General features: G+C 35.0%; 1 protein-coding gene across 1 annotated transcript; it reads right to left on the bottom strand.

The window, feature by feature from the left end:
* LOC133324212 (uncharacterized) lies at positions 1 to 25,778 on the bottom strand. The gene is made up of 3 exons (XM_061533059.1): positions 25,737 to 25,778; positions 3,028 to 3,275; positions 1 to 504 (listed from the first exon to the last, which is right to left on the bottom strand). The coding sequence occupies exons 1-3, from the start codon at positions 25,776 to 25,778 to the stop codon at positions 57 to 59; spliced, it is 738 nt and encodes a 245-aa protein (XP_061389043.1). The 3' UTR covers positions 1 to 56.
* Positions 25,779 to 26,311: the final 533 nt, after the last annotated feature.

Below are 26,311 nucleotides of genomic sequence, written 5' to 3'. Positions count from 1 at the left end.
ATTTTTAAACAAAACTCATTCTATCACTCTCTTATCGCCGTACCAAACAACAGTTCTTAACGAACTTTATTAAAACTGTAGGTAAAACCATCGGGTGTACGATTCAGTGAGAGTTTACCGGGTGGTGCAAAACGATGTGGATTGGGTGTTGTGGGTTGATAGTATTGTTGGGGCTGGGGATTATATTGGGGCTGAGGAGCATTGTATTGTGGTGGTGGTGGATTATAGGCTGGTGGATTGTATGCTGGAGCTGGAGGATTGTAAGCGGGAGCTGGTGGATTATAGGCTGGTGCGGGGGCAGGTTGACGATAGGGTTGTTGATTTTGACTGAAGTTGGGATCATTGTATCGGGGATCGTAAGAGCCATCATCACCGTAATCGTCGGCACGATAATTGCTAGGGGCTGGTGGTTGATATTGTGGCTGTGGTGCATAGCCGGGCTGGGGCACGGGTTGTGGTGGTGCTGGTGGAGCTACGGGCAAATGATCGCCCGATGCTTGGAAGCTGAAATAAATAAATAAATAGAAATATGTTAATTGGAGGCGAGGAAATAATTACTTCGTTTAGAGATAATAGGCGACAAGGGCACGAAGGTATTTTAAAGATATCGCAGGTCCATGAAATTAATAGGACTTTTTAAATACAGAATTCTTCAAATGTCTATTGACTACACAAGGCCTTTCAGAGACTTTCTATATACAGAAAAAGCTTCAAATGTCATCTTTTATATATAGAATATTACCGTAAAACATTGCCCTAAGCCGAAAGATTCTTCAGAGGTTTTCTATAGACAGAATTCCCATTAGAAATGTTCTATAATACGAAGACCCTTGAAAGCAGACCATACAGAGGTCTTAATTTATAGACAAATGGTCTTTCATAGGTCTCCTATAGGAAGAAATGACATTTAAGGTTATCTATTGGCAAAAGCCCTATCCGAGGCCTTATATACGCTTCAGAGGACTTCAATCGATAGTAAAAATTTCAGAGGTGTTTAAAAACAGAATTATATTCAGAGGTATTCTATAGACAAAATACCTTTAGGAGACCTTCTATAGATTGCAGACCCTTCACAGGTCTTCTATAGATGGAAAATATTTAAGGACTAATTTATAATAGACTGCAGACAACTAAGAGGACTCCTTTGAATCAAAGACCTTTTAGAGACCCTTTATAACAAAGACCTTTCAAGAGTATTCTAAAGGACGATGTTATATATGAACAGAATTCTTATCAGAAGTATTATATACACTTCAGAGGACTTCTATCGATTTTATATTTATATAAAGTCGTCTATAGTGATCATATCCATCAGAAGTCTGCTATAGATAAACGACTTTTTATGGCTCTTCTATACGTTGCAGACCTTAGACGCCATCTTTGAAGATCTTACAGAAGCCTTCTATAAATGGAAGACCTTTCAAGGGTATTTTGTGGTACGAGGTTACCTATAAGCAGGAACACAGGTCTACTGAAGGCTTCAGAGGACTTCTACAGATATTAGATCGTTTAGGATTCCTTTAAAAACTTTCAGAATTATTTAATAAATAGTAGACCCTTAAGAGGTCTTCTATATAGCAGAGCACTTTTATAATTGGAGGATGTTTTATAGGACTTCTATTGGAAGGTCCTTTATATATATAAGATATTCTGAAGACATCAACTCTTAGAGGTCTCCTATGAATGGAATACCTTTCTGACGGCATCTATATATCGAATTGGAGAATGTTTCATAGGACTTCTATTGGAAAAATAAACCTTAGACTTTAGAGATTTTCTATCGATAGTGGATCGTTGAGTGTTTTTTTTTCTAAAAAAGATATAAGGCCTGTCAGAGATCTCCTATAGATAGCAGTCCCTCCCGGGGCTTCTATATAAGAGTAACCCTTTAGAGGTCATTCCTAGTCATTCTATAATTGAAGACCTTTCAGACATTTTGTTATGGAAGAATGTACTTCAAAGGACTTATATGGACTTTTATCTATAATAGATCGTCTAGAGCTCTTTTATACTCTGAACATCATTCAAAAGGTTTCTATGGGTAGTATACCTTTCATAGGTCTTCTGTGGAAGAGGTGCTCTATAGATATCAGAATCTTTGGAGTTCTCCCTAATTGCCTGCTATATATAGTAGGCTTTAGAGGTCTTCTCTGAATGGAAGGCCTTTCAGAGCATTTTGGAAAATTTCCGAGGCTTCGACACGAAGAAGAAATTTTAGAATGGACAGCTATAGACGGAAGGCTTACCAGTGATCTTCCATAGACATCAACAGTCTTTTAGCGATGGAAGCTAGCTTTAAGTTCTTTCATTACCAGATGTCCATTCAGAAGGCTTTTACAAATGGGAGAAATATCAGAGAAAATCTGTAGAAAAGGAACTTATCCGAATTATTGATTTGACTTCGGAGGACCTGTAGAAAAGGAACTTATCCGAATTATTGATTTGACTTCGGAGGACTTCTAAAGGTAGTTGATCGTTTAGAGCTCTTTTGAAGACAATTTCATAGTTCTTCTATAAACATCTAAAGATGTCTTCTATAAAAACCGATAGAGGTCTTCTGTGAACACCTTCAGAGGACTTCTATAAAGACCTTCACACACTTTCTATAAAGAGAGAACTTCCGGGTGAATTCTGGATAGAATAGGTCTTAGGAAAATAAAAACCTTTTCAGTATACCTCTATTCTCGTTTTATATGATTATTTTTTTATTCTAGAAATAGAACCATTATACACGTTTTATATTTTTCCAATTTGACCCACCCTTTCATATTAACATTTTTAAACTACTCGCAATTCATACAACGCCAAACAAAGAACACAGCTACCACATTAATGCACTTTTATGATTCATTGCAATTTATTTCCCAATAGTGCGAACAACAAAAACAACAACTTGTTTAGTTGCACCTCACCTGAAGCCAACATTTTTTCCCACACCTGTATTGTTCATTCATACATAAATTACAATAAAAAAAACTAATTTTCCCACAATATTACATTTATGATCATATTGGTTTGTGGACTCACCCATTTTTGCCAGCCGTATATGAAATAGTTCTCCTTTGACCAGTTGGATCTACATAACTATAGCTACCATGTCGAGTACCATCAGCATCGGTTTCTTCTTTGAAATTAATTCCATCTTCTTGTGTGTAGGCAGCACCAAATTTTCCATCGCCCGACAAATAACGTTGTTCGCTAATAATGGCCGCTGTCTTGGGATCGCTATGATAGCCTTGACCTGCTGCCACAGCAATGAGTGTTGTTAGAGCAATCTGTAATAGGATTAACATATAATGGAAATTGTGAGTAAAATAAATATTGAAAACATGTTAATAATATGCGGATGTATGTGGAACATGGAGTGGATTAGGAATGTTGCAGATCCTTGGATTTTTAGAAAACACTAGGAATATAGCCGTGATTGAAGTGCAATATTTTATATTCAAATGTGTTCTATACTGAGAATACCCTTCAGATGTTCCAAACTGGAAGGGGTCTTCAACTAACAAATCATGTGTCCATGGACAGAAGGCATATCAGCAGCCTTTAAAGATTGCAGATCATTTAGAGCTTTTTAATAGACATACTACTATTCAGAGCTCGTGGAAAGACTTTTTAGATGTTGTCGGCACTAAAGACATTAAATACCATCTATGAATGAAAGACCTTTCAGAGGCCTTCTTTAATAGATCTTCCTATTTTCGAGGTTTTTTTGCGAAATTTTGACCACTTTTAGTTTTTGGTAATGATTTTTTAATATTCAATTCAAATACACTATAGTTTTCTGGAACATCAAGAAAGGGAATCTGGCCAAAGTATAAGCACGGTGATTTAGATGACGATCGGTCAATAGTTAGTGGATCAAAGAGGCATATTATGTGAAAAATTACAAATCATTCTCATCATTTTTATTTCGAGAGATATAGTCTGATGAGTTACTACATATAGAAACATGAGTTGGGTCAGACCGAATTCATAGCCTTCAACAGAGAACAAATTCAAGTGTGGAAATGGGATAACAATGGCTGTAAAGAATTGGCCTATATTGACAATGATTTATGCCTACGTTGCCCACCATGGGCAAAAATACCATCAATCAGGAGTGACGATGAAGCTAAGTGTTATACAATGTCAAACATACGTCGTACGGTTAAATGACGACTATACTAAAGAGTAGACATGTGTTGACGATGTTTTTCTTGGAGGTTTAATATTAATAAATTTGAAGCTACGAATTGTTCTAAGTTTGCTATAAAAATCGATACTTCATTTGGAGACCTGTAGATCATTTTGATTTTTCCTTGAAGGAAGAGATAACAAAACGAGTTGACCAATAAATTCCAATAGTGGAGTAAGCGGTTTGGCAATCCTCACCTTCCATCTTGATTTATATTTTGAAGAAATATGACGATGTCCAAAGTTTGGATGAAATCGGTTATACCCTTAGAGATCTGTCGTGTGAATCACCAGACAGATTCGACAGAGAACTTGAGGTGTAAACCAAGATTTCAAGAAGGTACATTTTAGACGTAGCCAAATGCGTAACCCTAATTAGCCATAAGACTGAAAATGCCGGAAATGTTGCGTGAACTTTGTATGGGGGGAGGTGCTGTGTAAAAATATTAGGTTGGGGAAAAATAAATCCATTATTTTTATATGAACATTATTTAACATGCTTCGGAATGTTCGATTTGGGCCAAATATGCACCGTTTTGTTGTATGATTTGTTGCCATTTTAAAGGTAACTTCATAATGCATCTCTCAAAGAAGCCCTCTCTATTTACAAAAAAACTCTAGCAGTCGATTTTAACAAACCTCCCGAAATACAAATTTGCATCATAAAGAAATGCAATGCAAGAAAAACATGATAATCGCTTGGTGCGAAGTCCGGACTCGAAATTTCTGGTGAGTCACTGTAGATGCGTGTGGCCTAGCGTTGTTCTGGTGGAACACGATACCTCTGTTGGCCAATTCTGACTGTTTCTGATCAATTGTAAATGGTTTAAAAAAGTTTTATGGTCGATTTTTAGCTCCTGGGCGATGTTACGACTGCTAACATGCTGGTCAAATCCGATCATTTATACGATTTTATCGATATTTTCGACAACCGGTCTACCTGTGCGAGGTGCATCTTTAACATCAAAAATTCCTGAACGGAATCTACGAAAACAAAATTGCACATACTTGGCTGTTACAGTATCGGAACCATAAACACCATTCACAATTTTAGCCGCTTGGCTTGCATTTTCGCATTTGTCAAAGAAAAACTGTAAAATGTGCCGAATTTTCTGTTTGTTCACTTCCATATTTAACACCATCACAACTCACAACTGAATGCACCAAACAAAAAACAGCAAAATATTTTTTTTTTACTGCGAAATTCACCCTTCCAACGAGCTATACTAAAGTGTGAACCGATATTTATTAATTTTTGGTGTACGGAGATCTAAAGTGCAACATTGAAGCATCGTCCGGCAAATACCAAATAATCCTGCCACACCAAATCTTGCACCGATCTATCCTATTTACAGCACCAAACATCCTAGTACTAATAAAAATGTATGTACAAAATATCAAAGCTCTGTCTTAGATATTGCGAGCTCTACAGACAGACGGACATATCTAATTCGACATATAATTTAATTCTAATCAAGAATATATACTATATGAGATTTCCGACGAATATTTCGAGGTTTTGCAAACCGAATCGTTCTACCCTTATGACAGTGGGTATAAAAATGGGGTGACTATTGCCCTATATATTTTTTTTGTGAAAAAGATGTTTATATTCCAAGAAGATTCGAGGTATTGAAAGCGGAGTTGTTAATTTAAGGGGATCCCACCCCCCATTATCGGATTCAATAAATTTAATTTTTAATTTTCGAACATACACTAAATCAGAAATGTTCCCATAAAATTTCAAGTGCAAACCTTATAGATGTAGATAACACATTTTTCGCGAAAATGTATCTTTACGAATGGCGGGCACATTAAAAAACTAATAATCCAATTGGTTCCAAATAAATAAGTGGAATTGGTTAAGTTCTTCTTTTTTTCTAATATGATTTATTGTCGAAAATAAGGAATTTTCCAAAAATAAATTTTCATAGGTCCGCCATATTGTTTTTATGTGATGTTAATGATTCGTTCGAATTTTCGGAATTTATGCCCATCATCGAAAAGAAGGAATTTTCTTTAATTACAAAAAAACACTATAAAACCGATGATTCTGTTATGATCTGAATGTTTATTTCCAATTTAAATGGTCTCAGTAAGCTATGAATCAATTATACTATAAATTGGTTCGAATCGAATTTCGATATCCTTAGCATTTGATTTGTTTATTATATCCACTAAATAATTTATAATAGTTATTGTTCAATTTATCCACTGTCTTTTTGTAGTTATTTTTTATTAATTTTTTTTTATTAATTAAACACTCACAAATCTCAACATTTTGTTTTTAAATTTTGTTCTTGTCGTTTGATAATCCTTTTTTTCTTAAGCGACTCAGTAAACTGCTACGATTTCACAATTCAACAAAAAGCGAAAAATCCGAGGCCTTTACGTTAGGGTCCGTTAATCAAAAAAAGGATTTTGTTGGCACTTAGGTGGCCAACTTTGCTCAACGATGTTACGGCGTTGGGCTTGTTTATGTCCGACAACGGCAAACGATTTGAATAAACTGTTTGTTGCAATGAACCGTTGGAGACTTTTATAGGCAAATGGTGTAAAAACCTTGGTCAGAGCAACACAAAAACCACATAAAAGACGAACAGACATACCTACAAACACCAAGTAGTGTGATTAGGCACGGATACGGGTAGTTGTTCTGTTGCAGTCAATCTTAGCTATTGGCTGGTGTTGCTGTTGTTGTTGGTGGTGGTATTGGAGCCAGTCAGTACATATTGTCGAAAGAACAGAAACAATGACAGCAACACAGCAGCAACAACAACATGACTTCACGTACATACGTAAGCTTTAAAACTGGGAGTAACATTACCTGGTGCTGCTGCTGCCCGCGCACTTTTTTAAATGAGTTATAAACGTAATAACAACAATAACAGCCACATAGCTGGCTGGTTGGCTGGCACTATCTACCACAGATTAATAATAGCAAGTACCAACAACAATTTAATAGAAAAACTATATCAAGAGCATTTTCTTATTCTGATTGAAAACTATAACTAAGCGGACATTTTTTTGTGTTCAAATGTAAAAAAAATCAAGCTTTTGCTCTCGATTACATTCACCAAGAAGAATTCAAAGTGAATTCCAATAATACAATACATATACATATGTATGTTTTGATTTAACTCGATTTGTGGCGTTGGCTCCGGGGTCAAATGCTGTACAATTCCGACAAATTTAGTCATGGTAGGAAAATTAAAATTATTTTTCGTATTTTATGCGCTCAAAACAATTTCGAAATACTTTTCAACCCCGATAGAAATACCTATACAAATTGTATTTGAATGCTACAAAAGCATCTTTTGGCGATAAAAATCGTTGACCAGGAATAAAAATATGTCTTTGGATGTCAAGTCAGGGTTGTAAGGCGGATAACACCTCAATTGCACGTTTTTGGCGGCCATAGGGAGAGGAACGCAAAAAATGTTGGTAAATAATTTATGGTGTACCGCTCAGAATTGACGTCTTTCGTTGTTCAAGCAGAACAGTCGTAACATATCCAGCTTGATCGAAAAAAAAAAAACAGGCGACCATTTGCTTCGAAGCGCTTCTTCAACGAGCCACCATATTTATGAGAATAGGTTTAGATTTAGTTGTATATCCCATATATATTTTTGTCCGATTTTATGTAAATTATACACCAAAGAACCTAGGTTTTTTCGATTGCCACGAACATTTTTAAAGCTAACAAAATCCTGAAAAGACGGATATATGTCGGAAAGACAAACATTCCAAAACAAACAAACAAATAGCCATATCTAATAAAGTTATATATGTGTAAGTCATCCTAGAAAAGAAACTAAATGGAAAGACCATATACTGCAATGGGTCGACAAGGTTCACAAAAATTTTCTTTAGAAGAGCCGTAACCTCCAAATGGGATTTTACTAGTAAGGGCTCAGCCCGAATTCAACTTTGTATCCTAACAAATTTAATGTCAATGTTGCTTCGAGGGACTACTGTAAGAACTTAAATATGTGACCTTCATCTATAAGTGAACCGCACAATTGATATACACTATTCGGTATGCCGCACTGTTCTAAATTTAATCTCAATCAGACACCAAAAAAAAACATAATGCCATTCTAGTCTCAAATTAATTCGTTGTGCAAAACTTAGCGTACATCATTCTAGACTTAATTCAGTACGCTGTGCTAAATTTCGAGCAAATCGAAAGAAATATAGGAGCTTGGTACACTATTTACATAAAATCAGACAAACAAATATATATGGGAGCTTTATCTAAATCTAACCGATTTTCAGGAAGCTTTACACACATCATCCTGGACGCAATTCAATTCGCTATGCCAAATTTCGTGCAAATCGAAAAATATTTAGGGACTTTGGTGCACCATTCACCTTAAATTCTACGAAAAAATATTTGGATGCTATTTCTAAATCTGAACCGATTTTTCCCAATTTTTATTTCATCCAATTCGAATCATAAATGCGATCTGTACTTTGTTTACAATTTAACATGGACAGACGGACGGACATGCATAAATCGACTTAGAAAGGTATTCTATGCATATTCTCAAAATGATCCATGTGTCTATCTCGTTTTCTTTTGCCTGTTACAAACATATGCGCAAAGACTTAATACCCGGCACCCCCATAAGAATGTTAATAATAATTTACAAGTATTCAAAGCGGGGTGCATGTATAATATTAAAAAAATTAACTATGATTAATGTAATTATGAAAATATTCATTAATTTTGTTTTTCTGTGTGACAATCACCCTCATAAGTAATCTTTAGTGAATCAGTATGACATTCAATCAACTTTTGCAAAGATGGAAATCTTTAGCGAGGCGGATTTCTCATCAACAGTAACTAGAATCTATGGGTACTAGGTCTCGCTTTTTCGTTAATCTAGTTCCTTTTGCCCCAGTCGTTTAGTTTTGTTCACGATAACCTAGTTCATTCTACTTCAACCGTTCATCTAGAACCTCCTCGTTCAATTAAGTTTAACCTGTTCATGTATTTCCAACGTTAACCTCTTTCTTCTAAACGTGATTACATTTGTTTGAATTAAATACTTTTTCTTGAAGTAAAATGAAATATATTGTTTAAACCAGTGAGCGGAGCAGTATAGTTGGACTGGCCGACCATATGATACCCTACACAGCTACTACGGACTCTAACTTTCTGCAGATCTATATTCCATGAATGCGCAATAGTTTGCGATATTTGCACCCTCTTAGCCGATTAGAGGTCAATAGCTCCTATTTCTTGCCATGACATCTATTTCGAATTATGTTTTATATCATAATATCCATTTTTTTTTCATTTTACACAGAAAGGTCTTGGTTGACTTGACCCGCTGAATCATTGCATCATTGCAAAAGCCCGTCAAATTAGTTGGCCAGATTCATTTTCCAGTGTAATATTCGGCTTATAATTGACTTGAAAACACAATAAATATAAGATTCGGTCCATTCTCATTATTATTATCTGATCATCACCGAAAATTATAGGCGTTGTCCTTGACCATACCTGGACCCTCAAGGAAAAGTTCAAAGCGTGGTAATGGGTTACTAAATAATATCAGTATACGTAAGCACCTGTAAATATTTAAGTGTAACTCTCATACGACAATATAATTCACCCCTATTCTGTATGTCGTCGTCGACACGAAACGACGTCGAAGAGAGTCGTCTTTTGCAAATTGGTATTCCCTATGTCGTTGTCGACATTTATCGATAACTATTGAAACATTTTTTGTATTCCGTAACAATGTGTGACGACGACGATGTCGAAGATTTCTTCGTCATAGTTTTTGTTGACGACTAAAGCGTTTGAACATTTTTTTTTATTTAAAAAAAACCTGACCGGACAAGAACAGGATACATCATTCTAGAATCTATTCAATACTTAATGCAAAATAAAGTGTAAATAAAGAAAAATATATGGGATCTATATATAAATCTAAACCGATTTTGACCTATGTCAATAGGACTCGTCTATGTGGAAATAAAATTTCATCCCGTTCGGATCATAATGGTGACATGTAACTTGTTTAAAATAATACATGAATGGAGGGACATACATAAATCGACTGAAAAATAATTCTATGTATGTACATATATACTAAAAAGTAACTATGGGTCTATCTCGTTTCTTTTTGGTCGTTGCAAACACGTTTCCCAAGACATAATGGCCTGTGCCACAGTGCGGTGAAGGATACAAACACATTTTTGCCCAAAAATATGCAACAACATTTTTGTTTTTATTGAAATTATCGATAAATAGTCGACATCGTCGCATGAGGGTTACAGAATACCAAATCAGTGTCGAAGTGATGTCGATGTCGATGCGAAGTGATGTCGAAAGAGAAACGTCGTCGACAACGACGACGACATACGGAATAGGGGTGATTGGTATCAATTTAAAGGCCAGAAACTCCTCTAGGATATATTATTATTTTCTCGGGTCTATGTCCTTCAGGAGTAAATATATATACCATAGAATACAAATTTTGTCATTTTTCACACAAAAGTATGGTCTATTCGACCCGCTAAATATTGATCGATCTTTATCAAAACAGGCATGATTATTCTTTGTACCGACCCCTTCTCCATGTAAAATTTCCCGATGTTCGGACCATAATTGCGGCCTCTAGAGTGACCAGAAAAACCGACAAAAATTAAGTATTTGGTCCATTTCATCCCCTAAATATTAACCGATCTTTACCAAATAGGGGTCTTCATTGGCCAGAAACCATCCTACATGCAAAATTTCGTGAAGATTGGTCCATAGCTGTAGCCTGTATCGTGTTTACAAATTATAATGGACAGACGGACGGACACACATGTCTAGATCGACTCAGCTAGTCGAGATATGACGATTGGTATACTGAAAGGTGGGTCTAGGACCAATATTTCGCGGCGTTACAAACTCTTGGAGCTGCACAAAGCTATAATACCCTGACAACATAGTTGTGTAGGGTATAAAAATGTTGGGGTTTTCAATACATAAGTTAAATTGGTTGCGGATCCGTCTTTAAGTTTTTCCAAATACATACGAATGTATTGCATCTTCTTAATGAACAAGAAGAGAAATCGTGAATGAGATAATTCATTGAGTGGAAAATCTTTCTGCCAATAATTATTCATATCGGTTTATCATTGCGTATAATGGTCGAGCAACTTAATTTTCCAACCGAAAAGACAGTATTTTTGTATTACGAAATGGTTGTAATTTGGCATTTCGAGATATTCGTGGTTAATCGAAGAAGAACATGTTAAATACGAATCAATGTTGCTATAAAGGCTCCATACATAGGTCATCCGTCAAGATCCTAGCTCATTTATGTAACCAATGTGTCTGCAGTTTTTTTTTTTGGTATTTGGTTTTATTCTGGAAGAGGTAATTTGTATTTCGGATTTTAATGAGACAATTATCATTGATTGTGCATAGTTGGAGATAGCCCGATAATTAAGATATTTCAGAATTTTAAGGGGACCCCCCATTCTCGGCGTCAAAATTTTTTGATTTAATTCGAATCTACACTAATTCAAGAATGCCCCTACAAATATCAAGAACTCTTGAAGATATAGCCGATTGACGGCTAAAGGGCTTCTCAAACTTTAAACGCGTTTTTCTCTTTTGCGAATGGCGGGCACGATAACTCAAAGATTAATAACCCGATCGATTCCAATTTTTTACACGTTTCTCTGTGAGTGTATAGCTATCGTATGAACTAGGATAAAGCCAATCGGCGAAGAACTTCCTTATTTTTTTGGTTTTTGGTAAAAAATCGGCGATTTTCCAAAAATATTTTTTCAAAGGTCCGCCATTTTGTTAATTTTAGAGCGAAGTCAATAGTTCATACGAGAGCCAGACATGTACTCTTACTAACACCGTTGGAATTTTCGGATTCCGATGTTCCAGTGAGGAGTTATCATGCCCGCCATCAAATATAAGGACTTTTCTTTAATTACAAAAAACAACAACAAAACAACAAAAAAAAATTTTGTAAATTATTTTTCTTCTCTTTTAAATCTTCAAATATATATGTGCAAAGTTACAAACCTTAACATTAGCATTAGTATTGATTTACCAGCCCATTGAAAATCTTGAAAAATCAAAATCGCCTTAAACGCCTCAAATTAGAGGCTTCGCTGGATGGTATAAAATGTTCGGAACTTAGCGAACTTATTCGACCCCAATGCCGTAAACGATGAAAGAATTTTATTAATACATTTTGAATTGATTCGTGCTTTTTAAAATGCTATAAAAGCAACATTGTTGTGAAGAGAATCTGAATAACGGCTATGATTGTGATTACACCATTTAAAATAAGACACTGATATTAGAAGCTTGCAATTTATCTACATAAGGTATAAACTTAAAAAATAGTTAATTTTCTAAATTAAAATATTGAAGAAGCATATCTACTCTGTCAGCCCATCTATATATTACTACTGTTTGACAGTTATTGGCTTTGATTTTACATTCTATTAAAAGTATACTCGATATTTGTGCCATATACTATACTCATATACTATGTCATATCTACGAATTAATATAACAGTAATTAAAGTAAAGTCAGTTAATTTGAATAAATATATAAAAACTGAATTTGTGACTTAAAAGTATTTTACTTTTTTTAAATAATTACTTTTAATTTGAAAGGGAATAACAACACGAACACAAAAGTGGAAGTGGAACTTGTTATAACCTTGTAACTGACGCTTGTGTCTTAAGTCTTTTGTTTCATGCAAATTCCAGCGAACTGCATTAACCCAACACTGAATCAAGTAGAACAACTTCCACTTTTACTTTCTCTCTGCAACGGAACACTTAAGTATAGAACAAAAACAAACGATAACAATTAACATAATAATTAGACAATATTCTATTCTAATTATGTAAATGCGATTTGTTCTTGGTTCTCACACACAAAGCGAACATTGGGCGTTGCTGAAAGAAAATATAAAAGTTGTTAAGCTGTAATAGCAGAAGCAATAAAATCTATAACAAATCATAACATTAATTACAAACGGATGTTTTTATTTTATCGCCAGTTTGCTTTTGTTTTTCTCTCCTAACCCCATAACCAGTTCCAGTCTGTAAGCAGCACATTAACACAGCAATTGCTTCAAGTTTAAATTAAATAACATTATTTATTGGTATTTCTGTAAAACTTTTACAGAAAATCGGTAAAGTAAACCATACCAACAATAATAATAATATTACAAAAGTACAACCACAACGTCATGTCTTTTTTCCCTTCTAAATGAGGTGTGGTCCAGTCAGAGCAAATTCATATCATCTGATCTGCCACACATTTCAAAAGCATGATCTTTTCGTTCGGTTCATTTTTGTTTTTTTTTTTCGTCTCAAGTCCGCCTTATTTTCTGTTATGCCTTTGTTGAAAAAAAAGAGAGAAAAAATAATACAGAACTAAAGAAATCAAACGAATCTTAATCAATGTAAAGCACAAAATTGTCGTAAAGACATTTGACCATAAGTGTGTGTAACTAACTTCATAAATAACAAATAAATAATAAACATTAAATAATAATTGGTTTGTTACATACACACTCACACACACATAAAAACATCTATGTTAGAAGTATATATATAACAAACACGAGCTGAGATATTCCATCGATAAAAAATATAGGTACTAACATAAAAAGAAAATGAAATTAAATCATTTTCAAATATCGTTTTGGCATGATACAATTTTTTAAATTTTAAAAAACTAATTGGACTACTACATATTGCGCTATTGCGAATTATACTCTTGGGAATTACACACAAGGTAAAAATATTACGATGTGCAAAGGCTGAAATTTGGATATGCCGAAGATTGGATTATATTTACAAATTTTCCAATTTTCTATTGGGAGCAAATAGAAGGAGTGAACCGATAATTCCCATCATCAAACATTGAACAGGTTTCAATAAAGTGTTACGTTGTGTAAAGGTTGTTTCAAATCGGATGATCCGATATCGCTCAGATATTATACAATTTGTGGGGGGAGGTACCCGAAGGAGTGAACCGATGGATCTCATCTTTGGATGCAATCTAGGTTAGATCGAAATCAGTAAGGAAAGTCTCTACATTCAAGAGACGTATCCTAACAGACCTCGCATTTTTGAAGGTCCATTGACATGAAATTGGATTAAATTAAAAATGCGATATGTATCCATATGTGAATGAAGTATCCACAATGAAGTATATATAATCTTGATCAGCGTAAAATTCTATGACGATTTAAGCTTTTCTTTCTGCTTGTTGTAATCACTCTAGCCTCTAAAGAAATTGTGATAGATAGGTTAATAGGTTTTGCAAGGTTTGGTTCAAATCGAACAATCCATTATCCTGTAATTGTATTTATGAATATTAACAAGTGAAAAAATAAAAAAACATTTACATGAATGATCCTTCGCCCTAAAAAGGCATAAAAACAAAACTCAAAAAATTCAGCTTGAGCCCTGCTGGGATTTGAACCCTGGTTCCCATGGCATCTGTTGACGTCCGGCGCCTTAGCGTTCAAAGCCACCTCCTTATCTTCCTAAGGTTGCACAATATGCAGTTGCATACCATTGAAGAAAAATATTGTAGTCTGTATGGAAAAAAGTCCGTCACTACAAGAAAAATCTGCTCTGAAAAGGAATCTTCTGGTGTGATACCAAATGTCCGAACCTTGACACGGTTGAATTTAATTCGTAGATGCAATTTCGCAACAATAGTCGACATAAATACAAGTAAAGACATTTGTAAGCCACATTGCCCAATATGCCTGATGAGCCGCTTAACCAACGGCGAAACGCGTCGCATAGTGGTGGGAATGTAGTATCTCTCTGGCTTTCCTTTTTATTGCAACTCCGATCATGTAGCTCATTTCGAAAGAGAAATTAATGAAAAAGCGTTTTTGGAGACCCTCCACCATAGATATACTCACAGATATTTGAAATAAACATATAGGGAAAGTACCAAAAAGTGGACTTATACCGACATTTCTACAAACCAATTATGTAAATCTGTAATGGATAATTATATCCTCAGCCTTATGGCTAATGAGGGTGTATACACATTGACACGGTGAAAATGTGCCTTATCGAAATATTGGTTCTAGACCCCATGTTTCTTTGGACCAAATCCGTTTCCGAATATTTTGATTTCATGCAAACTTTGCCTATCTTATTATTTCTTCCAAACTTAGTTCAAGTTCGAAGATGGGGAATATCGGTCCACTCCTTCTTGTACCTCCCACACATTGGCTAGGCCTAAATGCGGGTTATAGTTTATATATAGTGCATTATCGAACCAAACGTTCTATTTTTTATCTCGGTATCCTCCGCAGATGAAATTATGATATTTTTAAAGGACCAGTAAAATGAAATTGGATCCATAAACATGTCATTCTACAACCTATACAAAATTTTTCATTTGTACAGATATAGAGTTGCTTCTTAAAATAGGACAAAATTATGTAAATCAATTTAAAGTAATTATCAATCGGACACTCGTTGATTATTTGGATAAATATCTGATAAACATGAGGAGTTTGGTGCACCATTTACTTAACATCGGACGAAAATATATATAAAAACTATATCGAAATCTAAACCGATTTCATCGAAACTTGCCACAGGTTAGGTTATGTTTTGGTTATGTTAACATCGGGAGAAAATATATATGGCAGCTCTATCCAAATTTTGAACTGATTTCAACAAAATTTTTCACATGCTACGTTATATTACTAAATATTGTGCAAAATGTTGTGTCAATCGGCCTAACGTTGGGTCTTTGGTGTACCATTTAACTGAAATCGGACGAAACTATATATGGGAGCTATACCTAAATCGGAAACGATTACTACAAAATTTGGCAAACGTTAGGCAATATAAATTTCAATACGTTGCGCAAAATTCTGTAGCAAACGGTTGAAACTATATCTAGGAGCTATATCTTAACTGAACCGATTTTCAGTACGTTGTGCAAAATTTTGTAGCAAACGGTTGAAACTATATCTAGGAGCTATATCTTAACTGAACCGATTTTCAGTACGTTGTGCAAAATTTTGTGCCAATCGGATCCAACTAGGGAGTTTGGTGCAGAATTTATATCTAACTTCTAGGTTATACTAACTTACGTCGTGCAACATTTTGTGTCAATTTTGTGTAAAGTCGGACGAAAATATATATGTAGAAGCTATATCGAAATCTGAACCGATTTCAACGAGACTTGCCGGATATTAATTTATATTAACAGTTCATTGTACAAAATTGTGTGGCGATCGGACAAACTTTGGGTCTTTAGTGCACACTTATATAATCTGAACCGAAACTTGGCACACATCATTGTAGACCTAATTCAGTACGCTATGATAAATTTTGTGCAAATAGAAAGATATATGGAGACTTTGATACATCATTTACATTAAATCCGTAGGAAATATTTATGGGAGCTCTATCTATTTCTGAACCGATTTTTAGGAAATTTTACACACATAATTCTGTACCAATCATTACGCTGTACCAAATTTCGTGCAAAGATATTTACGGACTTTTGTACACAATTTACCTTAAATCGGACGAAAAGATATATGGGATCTATATCTAAATCTGAACCGATTTTCCCAATTTCAATAGGGTTTGTCTTTGGGCCAAATAAGTGACCTATGCCAAATTTTATCCAATTCGGATTATAAATGCGACCTGTACTTTGTTTACAATTTAACATGGACAGACAGACGGACGGACACGCATAAATCGACTTAGAAAGTGATTCTATGCATATTCTCAAAATGAACCATGTGTCTATCTCGTTTCCTTTTGCCTGTTACAAACATATGCACAAAGACATAATACCCTGTACCACAGAGGGGTGAAGGGTATAAACAGGGGGTCATATGGGGACTACCCCAAAATGGAGGCGAATATTAATAATATTTTGTGGGGAGATTTGTTACCATATGCGACTACAAAATACCAAATTCCAGCGAATTCGGTTGAAAAAACGCTCTCAAGAACCCCGAAGTATCGAAAATTGGGGGTACCCTTATATGGGGGCTATCCTAAAAAATGAATCTATATTCATAATTTTTTGTGCAGAGATTTGGGACCTAATAAGAAATCAAAATACTAAATTAGAGCCAATTCGGTGGAAAAATACGACCAAATCCCCCAAAATACTGAAAATTAGAAGGTAGCGTTATATGGGGGCTATCAGAAAAAGGGGACCTATATATAATTTTGTGTGGAGATATTTAGTACCTAATAAGAACCCAATGTACCAAAGTTCAGAGAATTCGGTTGAAAAATTCTTCAGAAGATAGCGTGATTACAACAGATGGACGGACGGACAGGGCTAGAACGTTTTAGAATTTTACCCTGATCAAGAATATATATACTTTATGGGGTCGGAAATGAATATTTCTATGAGGTGGAGGGTGTAAAAAAGTTGACCTTTTGTGCGGACCAAAAGGAGTGGACCAATGAGTCACATCTTGTCACTTGATCTAGGCTTGATAGAAATAATGGGTTGTGCAAAGTTTTTTTTTTCAAATTTGGCATTTCCTTCGTCTAATATTGGATTTATAAATATTGAAAATTTGACCCTTTCTGGGGTAGGTACAAGAATGTTACCCATCTTCCTACTTGGCCTATGTTTGGTAAATATAATATGTCGTACAAATTTTGGTTCAAATCGGATAGTCCGTTCATATTTTATTATAAAATAAATCGTGTGTACAAGTTACGCCATTTTGTTGGGAAGGTACTTAAACTAAGTTTGGAAGAAGTATTAAGATGTACAAAGTGTGGATGAAATCGATTATTCCCATCGAGAGTTATCGTGCGCACCAGCCGGCCAGGCGGATGGACATTTGTAAATCGACTCCAATTTTTCTGAAGCGGATTTAGTCCAAAAAATCATGGGGTTTAAAACGAATATTTCTATGAGGCACATTTTCACCGTATCAAAGTGTATATACCCTCATTAGCCGTAAGGCAGAGGGTATAAAACCGAAAGGGATCAAATATCACCCAAGTTAAATTTTGTAAAAACAAAAAGGATATCCAACAATATATTTACGTTTATTAGAAACAAACTAAGATTTTTTTAATTCACCATAGCTCTTAAAAACCACATTTTATAAAGTTTCTTGTATTCTTTCCATCATTAAAATTTAAATCACGCCAATTCCGATGCGCTGTTTTGTAAAAAAAAAACAAATTAAATAATTTTTATATACAACATGCACCCACATGTTTGGCGTGGTCTTTTTATTTCGTTGGTTGTTTTTTGTTTCTTTTTGCATTTTCATACACCCGTGCAAATACAATTACTTTTACTAAATATTGGCTTAAAACAAAAAAAAAATGTATTTACAATGTTGATGTTTTTCACGTTGCTGTTACCAACTATTCTGAACTAACCAAACCGCTTAGATTAAACCACAATGTTAAGACAACAACAAAAAGCAAGCAAGTAAAGAAAGACAAGTTTTTATTTTTATCGGTTTTGTTTTGTGTGCACAGACTTACCCTGGAGTGGACTATAATTATTAGCTCAGGTAGACCACACCAAAAAACTTGACTCCAAGGCAAGATGGAAATCTCACCGCAACATTACGAACTTAATTCATTGAAATAATAGAATTGCAAAAGGTGGATTTTCTTTGTGTATTTTTAGAAAAAAATCTAAATATTTCTAAAAATACTGAACAAGATAATAAAATAAAGAAAATTATGAAATCGTTATTTTGGATAGAGATGCACTTTACCAGAAATGCACTTTATTTGTATTCTTGGATTTGATTTAATTCTAATATGGAATTGCATCAGCTATTTTTGGGTACGATTCATCGATTGTTGTTTTACACCTCACCCCAACAGCGAATGACCAAAAATAAAAATATTGAAAAAAAATACCATTGTAAAGCATGGAAACACGTTTGTTGCTTAAGTCTTTTGTTTTGTTTTTGGCTTGTTTGCCATGCAATGTAGTTTGGTGTGGTTTTTGGGCAATAACTTGTGTCTACCAATAATTGGTGTCTACCACCACCAATTCACTTTGAAATAAATATGCACTTGCAACTACTTTATACTAATGATCTAGTTTCGTTTTTTGTTGTTGCTGTTTTTGTTTAAATCTTCGAAATTCCTTAGAATTATGAGCGTTTAAATCGTTGTGCTCGAATTATTCTAGTTTGAATGTAATTTGTTGTTTTTTATTTTTCATATTTGAATTTATAATTACAGATTGGTCAGTCGATGGAAATAAATATTGAAATCAAGCGTGATAATAATTGGACATCTTGAAATGTTGTAGAATGTCTTAAGTACAATGTTATTATGAAATATGGCAAACAAAATATATAAGGTTAGTAATAAATCAATAAAAAAATAAAACTTTATTAGCGGAGATAATTTATTAAACACTCAACCTTATTTCTAATCAGGATATATACACTTCGACACAATAGATGTGTGCTTCAACGAGATATTGGTTTGGGACTCCAAACTTCAAGGGCTAGCTTAGGTCCTACGATAAGATCCACCGGTCCACTTCATCTCATACCTCTAAGTGTTAACGTTTTGAAGAGTTGTGAATCCCGTACCAAAATTTCCACATCGTTATGGTTTTTCTAAAAAACTACATCAAGTCCTAAGATAGGACGCATCTTTCTAGAACCCTCACCAAGTGTCGAAATGACTTACACATTTTGCGAACATCGTAATATTTTTCCAAACATCGATGAAGTCCGAAGATTGAACCCATCAGTCCACTACTTCAGATACCTACCGGCAAAATGAGTAACCATTTTCAAGAGTTCGTACGAAGCGAATGGGATATCCGATTTGATCACATAGGTGGCAACTATAGAGGAATAAGTCTGCTTTCTATCGCATATAAAGTGCTATCCAGCATGCTGTGTGAATGACTGAAGCCAATAGTCAATGACATTATTGGACCATTCCAATGCGGCCTGACAAATCCACCATGGACGAAATTTTCAATCTGCACCAAATCGTGGAAAATACCCACGAAAAAACATCGACACATTTTACCTAGTCGTCGACTATAAAGCCGCATTCGATAGCCCTATCCATTTAATGCAATGTCTGCGTTGGGCATTCCAATACATTCCTATTAATACGGCTATGCAGTATAACTTTAACTGGCACAAGGTAAACAGTTAAAGTTGGAAAATACCTTCAATACCGAACGTCTTGTGACCTGTTTAACATCCTGCTGGAAAACGTCATACGAGAGGCAAAGGTGAACAGAAATGCACTTTGTACACCAAATAAGTTAATCAAGATGTTACTCGCCTACGCCGATGATATCGACATAATGGGTCGAACATTGCGAGCGGTGGTAGCTACCTTTGAACAAATTGAGAAGGTGTCTGCCAAAGTAGGTCTGGTCGTCTCACAGTGTTTATGTGAGATTTGGATATATTCCCCATATATATTTTTGTCCGATTTAGACGAAATTTTGCATAGCGTACCTATGATAGCGGTTCCGATTTGGATATAGCTTTCGTTTGATTTTATGTAAATGGTGCATCGAAGAGCCTCTGTTTGTTTGATTTACATGCGTATAGCGTATAGAAAACTGAATTTTGTTAAAATTGGGCCGTTTCTGAACTAACTAGTTCATAGGAACTAGGTGCAGTTCTTCATTTCCTGTAGTTTATTTTTCTGATCTCGTTCGTTTATTTGACCTCGTTTATTTTTGTGACCTTATTCCTTTACTGATTTTGTACCTTATTACCAACTTATTGTGTGATCCATAAATTGCACGATTTTAACTTTCATAAAATCGCTGATTTGATCACAAATAACATTGATGTCAGTAGTTCACACCAGATGTTTTATTGATCTCTTATGAGTGCGACCATATGTCACGCTAGCTCAGCTCGGATTAACCCGACCAACGGGGATTAGATGATCGCAACCTACTAGGGAAGATAGGGATCACCATGAAATTTTACGTTAGTGACCACCACTTTTACCGGGGAACAGTGATATCTTTACCAGCGGTGAGTCCATATTAACCCTACTGTCGATAACCGGGTACATGTGTACCTTTTATTATAAAAATCCTTTAAAATGTTCATTAAAGAGGATATTTGGATTAATTTTTGAAGAATCATTCTTGAGGTATTTTCATCCATAATTGAGGAAAAAATTATAAATATTTTCAATATATATAATTTTTATAATTTTTTTAAGGTTATTACCTACCTATTAAAATTTTGGCCTATACACCCTTCACCACACTGTGGTACAGGGTATTATATGTTTGTGCATATGTTTGTAACAGGCAAAAGGAATCGGGATAGACCCATGGTTCCTTTTGAGAATATGAATCACTTTCTGAGTCGATTTATGTATGTCCGTCGCATTTATAATCCGATTTGAATGAAATTTGGCACAAGCCACTTATTTGGCCCAGGGACGAACCTTATTGAAATTGGGGAAAATCGGTTCAGATGTAGATATAGCTCCACATATATATTTTCGTCCGATTTTAGGTAAATGGTGCACCAAAGTCAATGAAAATCATTCGATTTGCATGAATTTCGGCATAGCGTACTAAATAAAGTCTAGAATGACGTGTGCTAAGTTCGGTGAAAATCGGTTAAGATTTAGATATAGCTCACATATATAGTTTCGCCCGATTTTAGGTAAATGGTGCACCAAAGTTCCAGTATATCTTTCGATTTGCACGAAATTTGGTACAGCCTACTGAATTAGGTCTAGAATGATGTGTGCTAAGGTTCGTGAAAATCGGTTCTGATTTAGATATACCTCCCATATATAGTTTCACCCGATAATAGGTAAATGGTGCACCAAATCTTTTGATTGGCAAGAATTTTGGTATAGCGTACTAAATTAAATCTAGAATGATGTGCGCTAAGTTTCGTGAAAATCTGTTCAGATTTAGATATAGCTTCCATAAATAGTTTCGACCGATTTTATGTAAATGTTGAACCAAAGCCCTGAAAATCATTCGATTTGCACGAATTTTGGCATAGCGTATTGAATTAAGTCTAGAATGATGTGTACACATCCTATATATATTTTCGTCCGATTTTAAGTAAATTGTGAACTAAAGATCCATAGCTAGGCCGATTGACACATCGTACTGAAGTTAAAATAAATTAATATCTGGCAGGTTTGCTTCAAATCGGTTCAGATATAGATATATCGTAGCTTTCATATATAATTTCGACTTATTTATGTTAATTGTACACCAAATAATTGATAGATGAAAAGCGTGTGTCAAGTTTGCTTTAAATCGATTTACACAAATCTGTCCCACTGTGCGCAAACGACTCTAAACTTACCCAAATGAAATGAAATTTAGCATAGGTTCCAGAAAGACATAAAAATTACATATTTATGTTCGTTCAATTTCATGTCAAAATTCCTTCAAAAAGGCGACATCTTTTCGGATACATATGTAGAATATACCCAAAGTGGTGAAGGTTATCATATAGTCGGCCCAGTCCGACTTTACTACTTTCCTTACTGGTTTATATTAAAATAGTTATCTGATTTTTCCATGTTTTGGGTTTGGTTCTGAGACTCTGTTGTAATCATTTCACCTGCGAAGGATATCGAGATAAAAAAACTAGAACGTAAGGTTCGATAATGAACTATAGCTCGAATTTAGGCTTAGCCGTAGCCCCTGTGTAGGAGGAACCAGAAGGTGTGAACCAATATTCCCCAAATTCGGACTTGAACTAAGTTCGGAAGAAATAATAAGATGCGATGAAATTAAAATTTTCTGAAACGGATTTGGTCCAAAGAAACATGGGGTCCAAAACCAATATTTCGATGCGGCACTATTTCATGAGGCACCTAATTAACCAGGGTATAATTTTCTATTAAAAATTTATGATTTATATAATCGGTTTGTAGAAATGTCGGTATAGGTCCACTTTTTGGTATGTTCCCTATATTTTAATATCAAGTCTGTCAGTATATCTATAGTGTAGGGTATCCAAAGTTCGGCCCGTCTATCTCGTTCATTTATTTGACCTCATTCATTTGCTGATTTTGTACCTTATTACCAAATTATCGCTGACTCGAGCCGTTTCCGTTTTCCGAAGACATCAATCAAACATATTGTTGCGTAACACTGAGAATTTGTCGTCCAACGAGCAATTATCGTTGAATTTGTCTCGTTTGGGGTTATGTTAAATCATAGCCTAAGTTAATTGAGAAGCAGAATGTCTGGCGTCGGTTTAAGAACGACGGCCTTTTCGCCGAGTTTGGGATGACAGGTAAGGCGTTTTTAATGAGGAGTAGCGGTAATTTCTTAAGTAAAAATTTCGCCAGGGGAGGAAGCGATTGCCACCAGTTGGAGTACAATATTGATCAGAAAAACCTACACCATTTCAAATATTGAAATATCAATATAATGTAAAACGTATACTGAATCACGATACTTGAAATATAGAATTTTTTAACCGTTCTTCTACATTCGCCATTTCTCTCAAATTTCAGCTATATGACCGATGATTACGGATGTCATTTATCGCACGCTTATCCCGACCAACGGGGAGAAGAGGTTTGCAACCCACTGGGGAAGATAGAGAATATCAAGAAATGTTACTTTAATGACCAGCAATTTTACCGGGGAACAGCGACATCAATAACAGAGGTGTGCCCATATTTAATTTCATATTAATCCTACGGCAATAACCGGGTACATTTTTACCTATTTTTTAAATAAAAATGCTGTAAAATTTTCCATAATGGAGATATTTGAATCAAATTTTGAAGAACCATCCTTGAGGTATTTTCACCCATAATTGAGGAAAAATATAAATATTTTTCACATAAAATTTTATAAATTTTTAAAGTTTTTTTGACTCGAAAATGGTTAGAAACCAGTGAGCGGAGCAGTATAGTCGGACGGGGCCGACCATACGATACCCTACACAACTACTGCGGAACTCAAATTTTCTGCGGATGTTTATTCCGTTCAGATTCCCTTCACCGTGGGTTGTGTTGTGATGTTCGGCTTTCAGTTGTGGTCTATATATCGACTCGAAAATAACATAAAAAATTAAGTTTTCGGTCCACATCATTCCAAAATTATTATCTGATCATCACCGAAAATTATAGGCGTTGTCCTTGACCATAATTGGAAGCTTATGGAACATTTCAAAGCGATCATCGCTATAGTTCTGCTCTCTAGAGTGATAATGGGTTACTAAATAATATACGAATACGGAGTATTCGTGCAACTCCAACATCTGAGCACATACAACAATATAATTGGTCTTAATTTAAAGGTCAACCACTCCTCTTGGATATAATATCAACTTCTCGGGTCTATGTCATTCAGGGGTAAATATATACACAATAGAATACAAATTTTGTCATTTTTCACACAAAAGTCAGGGTCCATTTGACCCGCTAAATATTGACCAATCTTTGTCAAAACAGGCATGCTTATTCTTTGGCCCGATCCCCTTCTCCATGCAAAAATTCGCGGTGTTTGGGCCATAATTGCGGCCTCAGGAGCGACCAGAAAAACCGACAAAAATTTAGTATTTGGTCCATTTCATCCCCTAAATATTAACTGATCTTTTCCAAAATCCCGGACGATCCCACATGCAAAATATCGTGAAGATTGGTCCATAACTGTGACCAGTATCGTGTTTACAAATTTTAATGGACAGACGGACGGACGGACGGACACACATTTGGACTTAGTCGAGATATGACGATCGGTATACTTAAAGGTGGGTCTAGGACCAATATTTCGCGGCGTTACAAACATTTGGGGCTGCACAAAGCTATAATACCCTGACAACATAGTTGTGTAGGGTATAAATATATGTTTTTCAATGACACTGTTACAAATTAAACGATATGACATAAAATCAGCAATGCTCAAATCGATACCTTTGAATACTTTTCTTATTGCCTCAGCAATTATTGAATATCCTTTAGGAATTGTTTTGCTTAAATTTGAATTATCTCTTTAGAGATTGATCTAATATTCCAATTGGATTCTTGTAGAGAGAATTCCAATTGTATATAACTATTATTTTGATATCTTACATTACAAATTCTAATTGGATTTGGTTTGTGGATGGACTTGTAACATCATAGTCATAGCATAAAATACCTATCCAATAAGTATTAATTGTCAACATTGAAATTCTACCTCTATTCAAAATTCCAATTCAATGTCAAACAAAACGCAAAGGGATAAATTGCTACATTTTGTTGTTGTTGCTTTTTGTTGTATTATTGCTTGTCATTGACGCTATTGAATATCATTAAACAAATAGTGTGATGTTTGACTTTGTTTGAGTTTGACTTTAACATGATTTGGCTTCTGGCTAAACCATTCATTCATGTACAAGGGGACGGATAGATAGGCGGACGGACGCTTGCTCGATATTGACATTGTGCTTGTCAATGTTGGTAATTGTTAAAAAATAAATCATAGCCACAAGATTTGTTCTCGCTTGGGAGTTTTTTGTTTTGTTTTATGAAACGAGTACACACGGGTAAAACTGGTAGAATATTTTGATCTCACCTTGACAGGGGATAAAGTTTCAGTGGCCGATGTTGATGTCATTATGCAATGTGGGGTGGTTAAGATGGAATGTATAATAAAGCGTTTTTTTGTTAAGATAAATTAATCGTTAAATATAATAAATCGTATTACCAGTTTAGAGTTTTCCGGAGTTAAATCTGAAATGACGACATCGATGATTTCACAGTATTGACAAATATGAATACAAGAACTTTTAAGGTCCTAGTCTTCATGGAAGACGTAAAATCCTAGGATTTTTGGAGATTGGAGATACATATTAATATGTAGAGGAAATTATAAAATATCTGAAAAGAAGTCGATGCCAAATTTTGGGGACAAATAAAAAAATCAAAACAATTCCTAGGAAAAAGTGAAGATAATTATGAAGGGAAGAGTACTGTCAGGAGTCTGAGTCAGTCAGGAATTTTTGTCCTGTAATTTTAAGATAGTGATACTGTCGGGAGTCTGAGTCAGTCAGGAATTTATGTTCTGTAATGTTAAAATAGTTATAAATATAATGATCTTTTTGTCCACTTACTTCTCTTTGGAAACAAAGGGATTCCAGGAAGAATTGC

Source organism: Musca vetustissima, unplaced genomic scaffold, assembly GCF_032173495.1.
Source record: "Musca vetustissima isolate MV318-11 ecotype Yass unplaced genomic scaffold, APGP_CSIRO_Mvet_v1 utg29865, whole genome shotgun sequence".
Taxonomy (NCBI): domain Eukaryota; kingdom Metazoa; phylum Arthropoda; class Insecta; order Diptera; family Muscidae; genus Musca; species Musca vetustissima.
The sequence above is the reverse complement of the archived record's forward strand: the minus strand, read 5'-3'. Positions and strand labels throughout refer to the sequence as shown.

What these genes read in the sequence shown, in the direction of transcription:
- LOC133324212 (XM_061533059.1), bottom strand. Translation starts at nt 25,778, where the DNA reads ATGACATCAACATCGGCCACTGAAACTTTATCCCCTGTCAAG. An exon ending in AAACTTTATCCCCTGTCAAG is followed by an intron (nt 3,276 to 25,736) that starts GTGAGATCAAAA and finishes ATCCTATTACAG; the next exon opens with ATTGCTCTAACAACACTCAT. An exon ending in TATACGGCTGGCAAAAATGG is followed by an intron (nt 505 to 3,027) that starts GTGAGTCCACAA and finishes TATTTATTTCAG; the next exon opens with CTTCCAAGCATCGGGCGATC.